The 13,259-nt window shown below is 34.4% G+C and overlaps 1 protein-coding gene across 1 annotated transcript; it reads left to right on the top strand.

Moving 5' to 3' along the window:
- The first annotated feature begins 14 nt into the window (after window positions 1–14).
- Window positions 15–12,045, top strand: LOC121429727 (A-kinase anchor protein 14-like). The gene is made up of 4 exons (XM_041626923.1): window positions 15–69; window positions 915–1,186; window positions 9,992–10,171; window positions 10,927–12,045. Exons 2-4 carry the CDS (start codon window positions 929–931, stop codon window positions 11,062–11,064), a joined length of 576 nt encoding a protein of 191 aa, XP_041482857.1. The 5' UTR covers window positions 15–69; window positions 915–928; the 3' UTR covers window positions 11,065–12,045.
- The last annotated feature ends 1,214 nt before the right edge of the window (window positions 12,046–13,259 follow it).

Here is a 13,259-nt window from a genome sequence, read left to right as displayed (position 1 = left end):
GCAACAACCCTTGAGCCTTGACCGATTGGCAACGTTGTTACCAGCAACCATTATCAACATATGTGAAAGGTAAGACCATTTCATCGCATTATTTTTTCATTTATTAAGCTAAAAAAGCAGTATTTTTATATTTTGTGAGATTTTTCCCGTGGAGTCAATCGTATACATATTGGTTTTGGCTATTCAAGATGTCATTATAAATTGAACGTATTAAAACACAACATGAAATCAGACTAGCTCAGACTAGTCACTAACGCCGGTGCAGTCCCATATGTTGTTAATTATGTAGGTATGACTTAGTAACAGATCTTTTCCTACCCCCCCCCCCCGCGTATTATTTTGGAGTTGTTTTTTGTATTCGTTATTCTTAATCTTTGATAGATTATCTTCACCAAAAGTTTTTAGTATTTTTTTCTCTAGATCTAGACATATTTCTGGAATTTTTACAACAAACATTTCTTCAGGGTGAACTTCCCCTTTAATGAATACTACTACTAGTCTAGACTCTAGTCTAGAGAGTCTAGTCTTCGACTTCGCTAGCCACCTTTTCATCATCATCAGCTGTGCGATGCCAACATGACTTGAAGGGGAAGATGAATACATACCTTGAACATACCTTGAAGCGCCACACTTTCATCTTCCATCTTATGACTTGGATGTATATCTATATGAAAATTTCGAATTTTTACTTCTTCTGGAAACAGTACAGTCCACCGTCTGGTGTATTGTCGTACTGGTGAAGTGCAGCGTGCAAGTGTATGTACATTATCCGATAAAAAATTGCTTACAGCGTGCAAGTAAAAACAAGTAAAAACTTAAATTCAAGCATTGTGAATTCTTTGTTATTTTCTTTAATGGATACTGCAAGAAATATCTGTGTTTTTTCATTGTTTCTCTCTTTTTTTGTCTAACAGCACTGAAGAACAAAATGAGTGGTGTCAACACGGAGCTAGAAATCCAGGCCCACGCCCTTGTGGATCGCGTGATTGACAATGCTAGGAAGCGAATCGTTACTGAACTAGGAGACACAACAGAGATCATGAGTCGTCCTGTGTCCTCGATCAAGACCTACGACAGCCTGCTTTTCCGAGAGACAGAGGACTACGAGATACCGAAAATTGAGTGGATGACGATTGAAGAATTCAATATTGACCTGGGCATCAAGAAGTTAGATGAGTTTGTAAAGGTATCAATATTATTTTTCCAGTATATTTTTTTCAGGATAATACCAAATTTCAAACCTTGATCACCAAAATTACAAGATACGTTAACCAGTTTTAGGAATTTTCATATCACATCCAGCTTTTTCAACACAATGTTGTATGATGTTTGTGCTTCAACATGCCCTTGTAATTACCCCCCCCCCTCCCCCATTAAGATAATGGATAAGTAAATAAATATAAATAAATTGATAATTAAGTCAGAATGAATATTCATATGATAATTAAATGTTGGAAAAAATTAGAATAATAGTGCCAAAACAAGAAGGACCAGACATTTTAATGCTGTCTATTTCATAGAATTTAATACTATGTGAATTGGAATTTAAAGGACAAGTCCACCCCAACAAAAACTTGATTTGAATAAAAAGAGAAAAATTCAACAAGCACACACTGAAAATTTCATCAAAATCAGATATAAAATAAGAAAGTTATGGCATTTTAAAGTTTCGCTTATTTTTAACAAAATAGTTATATGAACGAGCCAGTTTTTTTGATTTGATTTGACTTTATTTTACATATTTCACAAGTACAAACAAAATTTGAAAACAACGTCAGAAAACTCATGAGAATACACATCAGACAAGGCATAACAATGAATTCAAATTAAAGAGAATAGCGATTTGGAATTAAAGACAAATAAAAGGAGTGAAATATGAGGGAACCTGCATAAAAAAGCAAGGCTTGTTAAGTCTGCAGGATCCAGAAAAAAATTCGGTCTTAATGAGGAGAGGACAGGTAAGAAATTGATTATAACAAAGTAATGCCAAAATGTGACGATTGTGTAAGGAATACAAAAAAGTATTAAAATATATAAGTAAAAAAGAGTCCGCCACTCTATCACTATTATTAATTACTCATTACTCAGCCAGAGCGTATTAACAAAGTACATGAATATAAAAGTTTACAAAGGGAAATTATAAGAATTGATAAGCATCGCTTTTAATTTACGTTTGAATATATTAAGTGAGGTACTCTGTACCATATCATGGGGAAGATCGTTCCAAAACCTGGGCCCTTCAAATGCGATTGTTCTTTGAGCAAGGAGAGTGCGAGTACGCGGAAGGTGATAGGAGTCACTTAGCCGGGTGGGATATGTGTGGATTAGGTTGTTCCTTTGAAACATAGAAACAAATGTATCAGGCAATTCACCTCTTGAAAGCTGAAACATAAATATACCAACTTGAAATGCATATATATCAGAAATTTTGAGTACTTTATTTTGGAAAAATAATGGGTTTGTATGGGAATAAAAACCAACTTGATTAACCACTCTAATTGCTCGTTTTTGTATCGTGAATATTTTATCAATTAAGGTTGTATTGCAATTACCCCAGGCCAATATTCCATAATTCATATGGGATAGAACAAGTGTAGAATATAATGTTTTTAAAATGTGATCAGGAAAAAAATATTTTAGTTTATTCAAAATGCCAGTGTTACGAGAAGATAACTTACATATATAATCAATTTGACATTTCCATGATAATTCATGATCAATGTAAAGACCGAGAAATTTGGTGGAATTTACTTGTTGCAAATTAACATTGTTTATAATTACATGGTCCGGCAAAGAATTCAAAGAGTTACTGAAAAGCATAAAATTTGTTTTGTTTACATTGAGTGACAACTTATTTGCTTGAATCCATGTCTGAACAGACCGCAATTCCCTATTCAAAATGGTAAGTAGTAAATTAGGGTTACGGTGTGACAAAAAAAGGTTCGAGTCATCCGCGAAAAGAATAAATGATAGGTCATTTGATGAATTATTAAAATCATTAATATACAACAAGAAAAGCAGTGGGCCTAGGAGTGATCCTTGCGGTACACCGCAAGAAATAGTTTTCATTTGAGATTTATGGCCTTCTATTGAAACAAATTGTTTTCTGTTAGTTAGGTAACTCGTGAACCATTCCAAGGCCTTTCCACGCACACCATAATGTGATAACTTGTAAAGCAAAATATCATGATTGATCGTGTCAAAGGCCTTGGAAAGGTCCAGGAATACACCAACTGTGTGCAGAGAATTATCAATAGCATTTGCCACTTTGTGAATAAAAGAAAGTAAGGCGTGTACAGTGGAATGTTTTTTTCTAAAACCGAATTGGGAATCGCATAATATATGATTATCAGATAAGAAATTTATCAAACGAGAATATATTAATCTTTCAAGAATTTTAGACAGGGAAGTAAGGAGTGAAATTGGACGATAGTTGCTGACAATCCGTTTATCGCCTTTTTTAAACACTGGAACAACCTTGGCTACTTTCATATTTTGAGGAACCAGACCAGTTACCAAAGATTGGTTGAATATAAAAGTCAAGGGAGTTAAAATTTCATTAATGACACGTTTTATGACACAATTCGTAAGTTCGTCGCATCCAGGACTTTTTTTAGGTTTTAAATTATTTACAATATTTTTAATTTCAAATTCAGTGATCGGAGTAAGGAAAATGGTTTTAGGGTTGGGATTTTTTAGAAAGTATTGGAATCTTTTGTCAGGTTCAGGAATATTATGGCAAAGAGTCGCACCAATATCGACAAAATAGTTGTTAAACACGTCAGCCATATCTGCGGGATTTACAACCGTTACATTATTATTTATAATTTCTTTAGTGAACTCCTTCGATTTCTTTGTTTGTAAAACATTATTTATCACCTTCCATGTACTCGATGCATCATTTTTATACTTATCAAATTGATTAGCAAAATACTGTTTTTTAGCTAAACGTAACAGGGATGTAAGAACGTTCCGATAACGAATATATTTTCGTTTTAAATGACTATTTTCAGGATTCTTTTTGTATTTACAATATAAATTGTTTTTACGATTTATTGACTTCAGGAGCGATTTGGAAACCCACGGAAGTCTGGGTATTTTTTTATAATTAGATCGGGAAAATTTTCTTAGTGGTATAGTTTCTTGATAAATCGACATAAATATGTCCATAAACTTGTCAAAACAAACATTAACGTCGTGAATATTGTATATTTCGCTCCAGTCAACCAATGCCAGTCTCTCCCGAAATCTAATAATATTGTCATCCGATAAGTCACGAAATGTATGTTTAATATTGTTATCTTTAGAGACTCTATCAAATACAATTTCAACAAATATTGGGAAATGGTCAGATATATCCGATACCAAGATGCCAGATGATATATGGGAAAAATCGTTAACAAAAATATTATCAATTAAGGTTGACGACGTATCTGTAATCCGTGTGGGTTTTGTTACTAATGGAATGAAAAAGTTGGATAACATCATATCTATAAATTCTTGATTACAGGGGGTATTACGATCTAACAAGTTCAAATTAAAATCTCCCATTATAAAAACCTTTTTATTATTCAAAACATGCATTGACAAAAGACTTTGAGCACGATGTAAAAAATCATGGACACTACCTTTAGGGGGTCTGTATATTTCTCCAACAACTATTTGTTTTTTATCAGGTAATTCTATTTGGATAAATATGCATTCAATAACCTCAGACATCACATAAAGCTCGGTAAGTTCATTGACTTTCAAGTTATTTGATACATAAAACCCAACCCCGCCTCCTCTTTTGTGTTCTCGATTGTTTGTATAAAAAGTAAAGCCGTCAATGGTTACGAAGGATCGTTGTTGGTCATTCAACCACGTTTCAGAAAATCCGATAACGTAATATCCATAACAAAGTTGCTCAATGAATGTCTGTAATTGGTCGATCTTTTTATTAATGCTTCTTATATTATGATGGAGGAGAAAGAGTTTATTTTTTGAATTGCGGGAATTTACAACAGTATCGTACTCAGAGAAGTATTTGGTACATATGGAGTGCATAGAACGATCTTCAGGATGGAAATCAAATTGGAGTTCTGGCATTTCCAGGTTTAAGTAACGCTGGAAGTGGCCATTATCATTTAAATCAATATTATGTTCATCCATAAGGAATTACGAGATAACTGTAGAAAATAGAGCGAGGATTCCTGTTATGTATAAAAGTAGAAAAGGATGCATTGCTTACTATTGATAAAACGCACTGGCTGAGCAAATTATAGGGTGGCAAATGATGTACAAGAATGTAAAACGAGTCAATTACAGAATTAATTAAAGTAAGGTGATATTCGAATATCACAAAAAGTAACCAAGCAAACATAAACGATTTGCTTCTATAATCATTGGCTATTTGCAACCACCAAAGTATAAAGAGATAAGTCATTACGATGAGGTAATTAAAAGAATTGCATAACAATCGTTGGAAATATTCAGGTCAACAAAATGAGATAACTACTTTTGCATACTATGGCGACAGTACCTTCAATTTAACCTGAGAATGCATGTGAGCAAAATGGTAAAGGAGTATGAAATGCAGAAAAATACTGTGAAAACCATAAAGCAATAATTCCAAGCAAATTACATACAATTTCCAAGGAAACCCAGTCATTGTAAATCGAAACCATCACTATGTTATAAATAATGATACTTCTATCTTGGCTTAGTTTTGGATTCAACAGTGAAAATTGGCCGAGCAAGGCTGACAAAAAATGAAATATCAAGCTGTCGTGCATCTCCAGTTAAAAAACTTCTTTGAATGTCATATAACAGAAAATTGAAGACTGAAAGGAAAGCCGAGTTTCTCCTTGAGGTTGATTTTTAGTGATATAAAATGAATTGATTGATTAAATGCAGTTTCATGGTCTTAAATATAATAGTCAAATCTGATCCTCAAATGCTTTTAAGGAAAAGAAAACCCATGAGGGCAAAAACATCAGTGTGAAAAGTAGCACTCATTATGGTATATATTTGAAATGCAAATAAAAACCACAAACTCAGCATGAAATATTTTTTTCTTCTTCATTTCAAATATATGTGAATGACCAAGAATTAAAAAACCTCAAGTAAGGATATTCATATAAGTCAATATGCTAAGGTTATGAGTGAGTACTTTTTATGTGAAAAATAGAAAGGACCCATTCGCAAAAAACAACTGGAATTACAGAATATTTCATGTTAGTAGAAGAATATATATACCATGAGATATTGTGAACCAGTATGATAACGTTGTAATATCCTCAGATTGATATGTCCTTTAATGATATTTAGCAGAAAATAATCTGTTTAAGAAAAACCAAAGTGTTAATTCACTGAATGTATTTGATATGAAACGAATTGCATTCAAATGCAATGTTAAAGGCTAAAATAAGATAGCAAGTCACAATCTAACTTATATTTAAGCAAAAGCTCATGGGAGCAGACCGTCAGAATATAAGGTAGACAATATCTCATGGTAGATATCTGAAATACAAAGTAACACTATACGCAGCTACATGTGTATAGGCAGGATCAATATCGAATTCTTCTCTTCATTATTATGGGTGGGGTCTTCCTTCCGATTACACAGAAATGTAAAGAAATACAGCAAATCTCACAATCATAATCATAGATCATAAAGATATTAAAGTCATTTTGGTTGTGAATTGTGAACGTTTCTTTTCTTTGTGAAAATGAAGACTCTCTATTAAAACAACTGACAACTGGTACAGAAAATTTCCTGTATACACTGAAACATCCATCATAACACTATTAACCAGTATGTAATGTCCTCATAGTAACACGAATTTGAATATCTAAAATAAATTTCAATATAATTACAGAACGACGTAATGTCATTGAGAAACAGAGTAAACACCCTAGCTGCATTGGGTTATATTCTGCTATAAAGAGAGTTGTTAAATGCAAATCAATAGACTAAAGAAAAAGGGCAAGTCAGCTCTTTACTTGCAAGTTTTGCGTGAAGTCTCAGGGATACAGAGCATCGTAAAGCATGGAAAACATTTTTGATGTAATCATGTTTGTGGCAGATATTTGAAAATTAAAAAAGGTCAAATAAACATTGTAGAGTAGGCATCAAATATATAATTCTTTTCAATATGGGTATATAGGGGCCTGCGTACCTATTACATTTAAGTGTACAGAAGTTCAGTAACTCATATAATTATCATGGATATTCACATGGAGGTGAAAGAGAGTTTATGTGAAACATCCATTTGAGAAGTAACCGAAAAAATTACCTATACGTGGAAGAATGTACCATGCAGTATTATTTATCAGAATATTAAAAAGATTACATCTTCAAGGTAATACTTGTTGCAAGACATATAGCAAAGGAATGGCATATCTTTCCAGAAAGACTGAGATATGTATATCATTCAAAGATAGAGCCATTTCCTGAATTTATTCTGATAAGAAATGGATTGTCTGTAAAGAAATGTGATTTATTTTTTTAAGGCGAAAGTCAAATAGCAAGTTAGATCCTTACTAGCATGAGACCAAACCATCAGATCATTAGACCATTATAAGTAAAACAATACAACAGATATTTGAAATGCAAAATCGCAATATTGGCAACATCAAATATTCTTACTCTTTATGGGTGAGGTCTTCATTCAAGTTCCATAAAAATGTACAGAACTACATAGCTCAAATATTCATAAATCAATAGACTGATGATGAAAGTGTGAGAAAATTTTGTGAAATAAAATGGTATTTCAAGAAACAACTGCGCTTAATACATGTATAGGCCTACCCCGTAGAATCTGTCACAAAACAAATATAAAATGGATTGTTTAAAGCAATTAGATAGGTATGAAGAATATAATCAATAAGACCATCGTTTACTTGCATTTAAGCAAGGACACATGGATGCAATATCAGAATACAATATAAATACTGTACTTTTCCTGATATAAAATGTTCAGTGAAATTTGAGCCAGGCTGATCTTATCTTGCAATCAGACAAAAGCACACAGGGTACACAAAAGGAAAACAGATTTACATTTGAACATGTTGAAATGCTCAAAGTAACACTAGAGAGCATCAATTTAAGGTTTCTTTCCTTTTTTTAGATGGGGTACATGTGATCTGAAAAAAGTATAACATCAGTGTAGACAAGGTGATCATACCATCAAATATTTGGGTATACTTGAGCTTAGCCTTATTCTTGGGAGGTGTTCCATTCTCTTGTGTTCTTTTGCTTCCACTTCAGAATGACTTGAGTTCCTACAAGGATGATTTTAGTTGAAAGTCCTCTTTCCTTCCTCATTTGGTATGCTTTATTTGCCAGTTGACTTCTACGGGCTTTCAGAGCTGGTGGTAGATCAGAGCGTACTGTGAGCCTGTTCCACTGAGGACGCGGTAGCGATGGGTCACCGGTGTTGTTAGGCTGGCGCGAGCGGTTTTCGTAGGCGGCGATGACGCGGTTCCGATCTCGAACATACACAAACTTTGCGATGATAGCCTTGGGCGGAGATGGGCGGGGCTGGTCACTAACGGTGAGGTGAGACGCATCTTCGCGGCGAGGCAGGCGATGAGCGTTGACCAAGGCGATGTCGGTTGCTTCTTCAGCGTTGATTCCAAGGTAGATGAAGACATCACGCAGTACGGCATATACATTTTCCTCACGAACTTCAGGGATCCCGTAAAACAAGAGATTCGAGCGCCTATTGTAGATTTCAATTTCCACTAGCTTGTTCTTGAGTTGCTCAATCTCGTGGACCATTTTCTTCTCAATATCGGGGATCTTGGTTTGCTCCAATTTCGCGATTTTATCAGAATTCATGGCAACCGAAGCTTCGACGTGATCTAGTTTGGCTTTGATAATAGAAACCTCGGAGGTCAATGCATCCAACTTTCCACATACATTAGCGTTAGATTCCTTTATTGAGCGGTAAACGTCAGCTAGCGTTGGTTGTACGGGGGCCGATGGCAGTGGCGTATCGACGGGGACCGGTTGCGTTGATTCAGCTCCAGCCGGGGGCCTACTGTCGATGGGTGTGGTTTTCGATCTCGTAGCTGGGCCATGGGCATGGCGAGACATGATGACACAAAATCTTTATATACCGTAGAAAATTAGATAAATATACGCCGCTGAAATGTCCAAAATGAAGTCAATAAGAAAGTAAAACAATTGAAGCTTAAAATAATCGAAATTGACCGATTGAAAAGTCTGTGGGTATAGATAAAATGTGGTGGTGGCAGAGCCGCAGATTACACGTCCGTCTCCAACGAGTTCATATTGAATGGTCCTATTTACATCCAAATGAGAGAGTTGATGACATCACTCACTCACTATTTCTTTTGTATTCTATCATATGAAATATGAAATATGAAATTTTGATTTTCTCGTCATTGTCATGTAAAATGAAGTTTTATTCCTCCCTAAACACGTGGAATTCCATTATTGTAACATTTTGTGCTTCAGGCAAGGAGGTCCTACATGTAATTGTCAAATTCGTAAAACTTGAAATATTGTATAATTCGAACAATAAAAACCAAAAGAAATAGTGACATCATTGACTCTCTCATTTGGATGTAACTGGCTCGTTCATATACAGTAACTATTTTGTTGAAAATAAGCGAAACTTTGAAATGTCATAACTTCCTTATCTTACATCCGATTTTGATGAAATTTTCAGCATTGTGCTTGTCTGATTTTTCTGTATTGATTCAAATCAACATTTTTCTGAGGTGGACTTGACCTTTAACAATCTGGGCCCTGTATAGTGTTCCATTTACTGTTCATTTTTAATTACATTTTGCCTTGAACCCGATAGCAATCCATGGTGGGAATTTGTGTGACAATAATTCAGAATCCATTCATTTTTTTTGTTTGTAAACTGCTGCCATTGTTATCTGGTAAATCTAACTGGTGTGCCATGTTGTGAATTTTTCATATTGAGCACCGAATATATAAATTAATATGCTCTCCCCCACCACATGTACTCAGACATGGGAGTACGACAACAGCTGGTTGTACTGCATTGATTTTCTGAGAGAGGAAGACGACAAGTACTCCAAGAAATACCGCTATCAAGTCCGATGGAGCATTCCTACTCGGAGGAAACCTATCCCACGAGCCACAGCGTGCGTGTATTTCACCATCGAGGTCTCCAAGATCAAACCGAAGGTACTTCTGATTCATTTTAGTTGCTTTTATTGTGCAAAGGGGTTTAATTTGGCACCAGGGATGATTAATGACATTTTCCAACTGTTCACATACCCCCCCCTCAGCTTGTAATTAAAATCTGGGAATTGTATTTTAAATATTAATCACGTCTTATAGGTAAGTATTTCAGGAGACAAGGGTGATTGGTCTCTATAGCTAAAGTTGCTTGATCTTTTCCCCCATCTTGCTTTTAGTAGTTACTGGCTTGCTTCTAAAAAAAAGATCAAATTAAAAACGTGAATGACCAAATCATTTGTAAGAGGGGTGCATGATGAGCCATGAAACATGTTAATTCCGGACATACATGTAGATCTTTAAAATGAGTTTATTACCTAGATTTGTTTTTGTTAAATATAAAAAGGACTATTGATGATAAATTTCCCTGATATGAGAATATAACAGCATTGTATTTACTCTTGCATCTATTCTTGTCAATGTAATTGTAAGAAACCTTTGACAGCCTAAATATTATGATGTAGATTCATTGATGTTATATTCTTTAAATAAATACATTCCCGTATTGTTCTTTTATATAAGTAAAGTAACGCAGTGATACTAGTAGTGTAGAAAAATAAATATATCTTTAAAAAACACTTACACAGGAAAATTGATACATCAATGATTGTACCATATTAGAAAAGTGTATTTATCTATTTTCATGTATCCATTGATTTACTTTACACATTAATGTATATTCGTTTCTTCTTCATTTTCAGACCTATCCAGTGTCTGTGTACTACGTGTTCGAAACAAACCGTCTAGTCCATCAACCTGGTCTTTCCAGGTTTAGGGATCGGTGGCTCAAAGACATTATCGACACCAAGATCTTAGTCATGGATACAGTTACATTCTGAATAACCTTGAAAAAAAAAGACTATCAAGTGCAGACTTCTTTTGGACAGCAGCAAGTTGTCTATGGCCGATATTTATCATAGACAATAATTATTACATTCTGAAAAAAAAATTAAATATAACATTCAATGTTCGGTGGCTCAAAGACATTATCGACACTAAGATTCAAGTCATGGATATATGCTGAAGAAACTTAGAAAAGGGACAATCCATCGAAACTTCTTTGGGACAGGGACCAGTGCTACTCATCTGTATCTTTGCGAATCGTCTGTGACTGTTCTTCAACAGTCATTTTCAAGTCATCACTGATTCTGAATTAGAATTCTATGGGCAGTGGCTCCTACCTATATTCCATACATGTATATCTTTACAAAATGCCTATGCTTTTTTGTCAACATCCAGATTTAAGTTATTATCCTAGTAAGGCAAAAGAATGTATTTGAATCGATTCAATGAGACAGGTTTTTTGGCTGACCCCAAATGATGCAGCTTTCCTACATGAATATGCATTGCTTTCCACAAAGTGTGGTATCAGCAAATTGAAATCTCTTCTCCATGAAAACTTAATATCGAACCACTTCAAACTTGCAAATGTAAAACCTGTATTTTCTCTTTGCCTAGGTTTCTGCATTGATAGCACTGAGAAAGGAATAATTTGATTCAGAAAATCCATTTTGCTTCAAAAAATAAGCCAATGGACAACTTTAAAGTGTACTTAATAAATTATAAAGTCAGCGTTGCTCGAGTCAAACTTTAAAAAAAATCACCTTTAATACTTGGAAGTTTTAAAAAGTTAACTTCTCTTTATATTCTTGCTTTAAATCTACATGTAAGTTATTCAGAAGTCTCATCCCAACTGAAACAACTTTGGCAAGGTTGACTGTGGCAATGAATTAATATTTGTATATATGTATTCAGTATATGAAGTGTAAATATTTGTAAATTACATATTATATCATGTAATAAAATGTTTAAATTCATACAAATGGTGTAATTTGGTCCATTACATGTATGTTGTACATAGTGAACTAATTCCACACTATAACAAAATTCCAGTTTAGAATGATTTAGGGAAATCATTTTTTGAATCTTCCTGTCTACTCTTCAATATAAATCCCTTTCTTGAACTTTATTAACTAATTTTGTTTATCCTTAAAACTTTTAAGAATCTTGTCGTATAGGACCCTCAACCACAAAACAATCAGTAAATCCCAATGAAATGTTAGTGTCAAGAGTTGAATTTGGAAAAGTAGGGATTACATGTTAGTAGTTTTCTGAAAGGTAATATAATCAGTCTATCATCTGTTTGCATTTCAGGGTCAGAGACAAAACTAAGCAAATTTTTTAGATACGTGCCCAATCAACCAAGCTAGATGCTAATAATGGTCCTACATTATACATTTCCAGTCTTCTGAAATAGTTTAAAGTCATCAAGCCATGCAGATAAACCCATGATTTCACATTTTAATATGATGCCACAAATCTTTGTTACATATCATAATTTCATGATATCATGAGTCTGTCGGCACAACTTGAACAAAGGGGATTGAATACATAACTTCTGAAGGTTTCCATGGCGAAGAAGAATAGCATAGTAGGTTTCACGGTACACCATGTATCTTTTCTGGTCAAGTGTCGGTCCAGAACTCTGAAGACGACACAACAGGCTTGTCGAAACATCGAGTTTGTGTGGTCCTTTTCAGGACCAACACTTGCCCAATAAAGATACATGGTGTACCGTGAAACCTCCTACACTGATTCATTATACATGTATTTGATGTTGCATTGTGATGAAGAGAAAATTCTTCATTCTTACCTCTGGAATTCCTTCTTTTAAATATCTCATATCAGACTGAATGTTGCTTAGTTACAATATCACAGGCCCGTTGCAGAAAGAGTTGCAATCAAAATCATGCGCAACTTCATTTTCAACCAATCAACAGCGCGCATTTACATGTAGGACTTGCGATTGATTTTTTTACTTGCATTTAAACGCAACTCTTTCTGCAACGGATCCCACATCACATCTGAATGAATCGCAAGAACTTCACAACAGCAAAAATTAAGCTAGAACACAGTTATCAAATTAAGTATGAAAGACCGTGTGTATTTGGTCCATTAAACATCAAACCTCTTTTGAATACAACACATTTGCTGACATGACATGCCAAAAGTTATCTACATTTGTATTTAAAGA

Source organism: Lytechinus variegatus, chromosome 16 (assembly GCF_018143015.1).
Source record: "Lytechinus variegatus isolate NC3 chromosome 16, Lvar_3.0, whole genome shotgun sequence".
In the NCBI taxonomy this organism is placed as follows: Eukaryota; Metazoa; Echinodermata; class Echinoidea; order Temnopleuroida; family Toxopneustidae; genus Lytechinus; species Lytechinus variegatus.
This window is presented reverse-complemented; position numbering and strand designations above follow the sequence as displayed.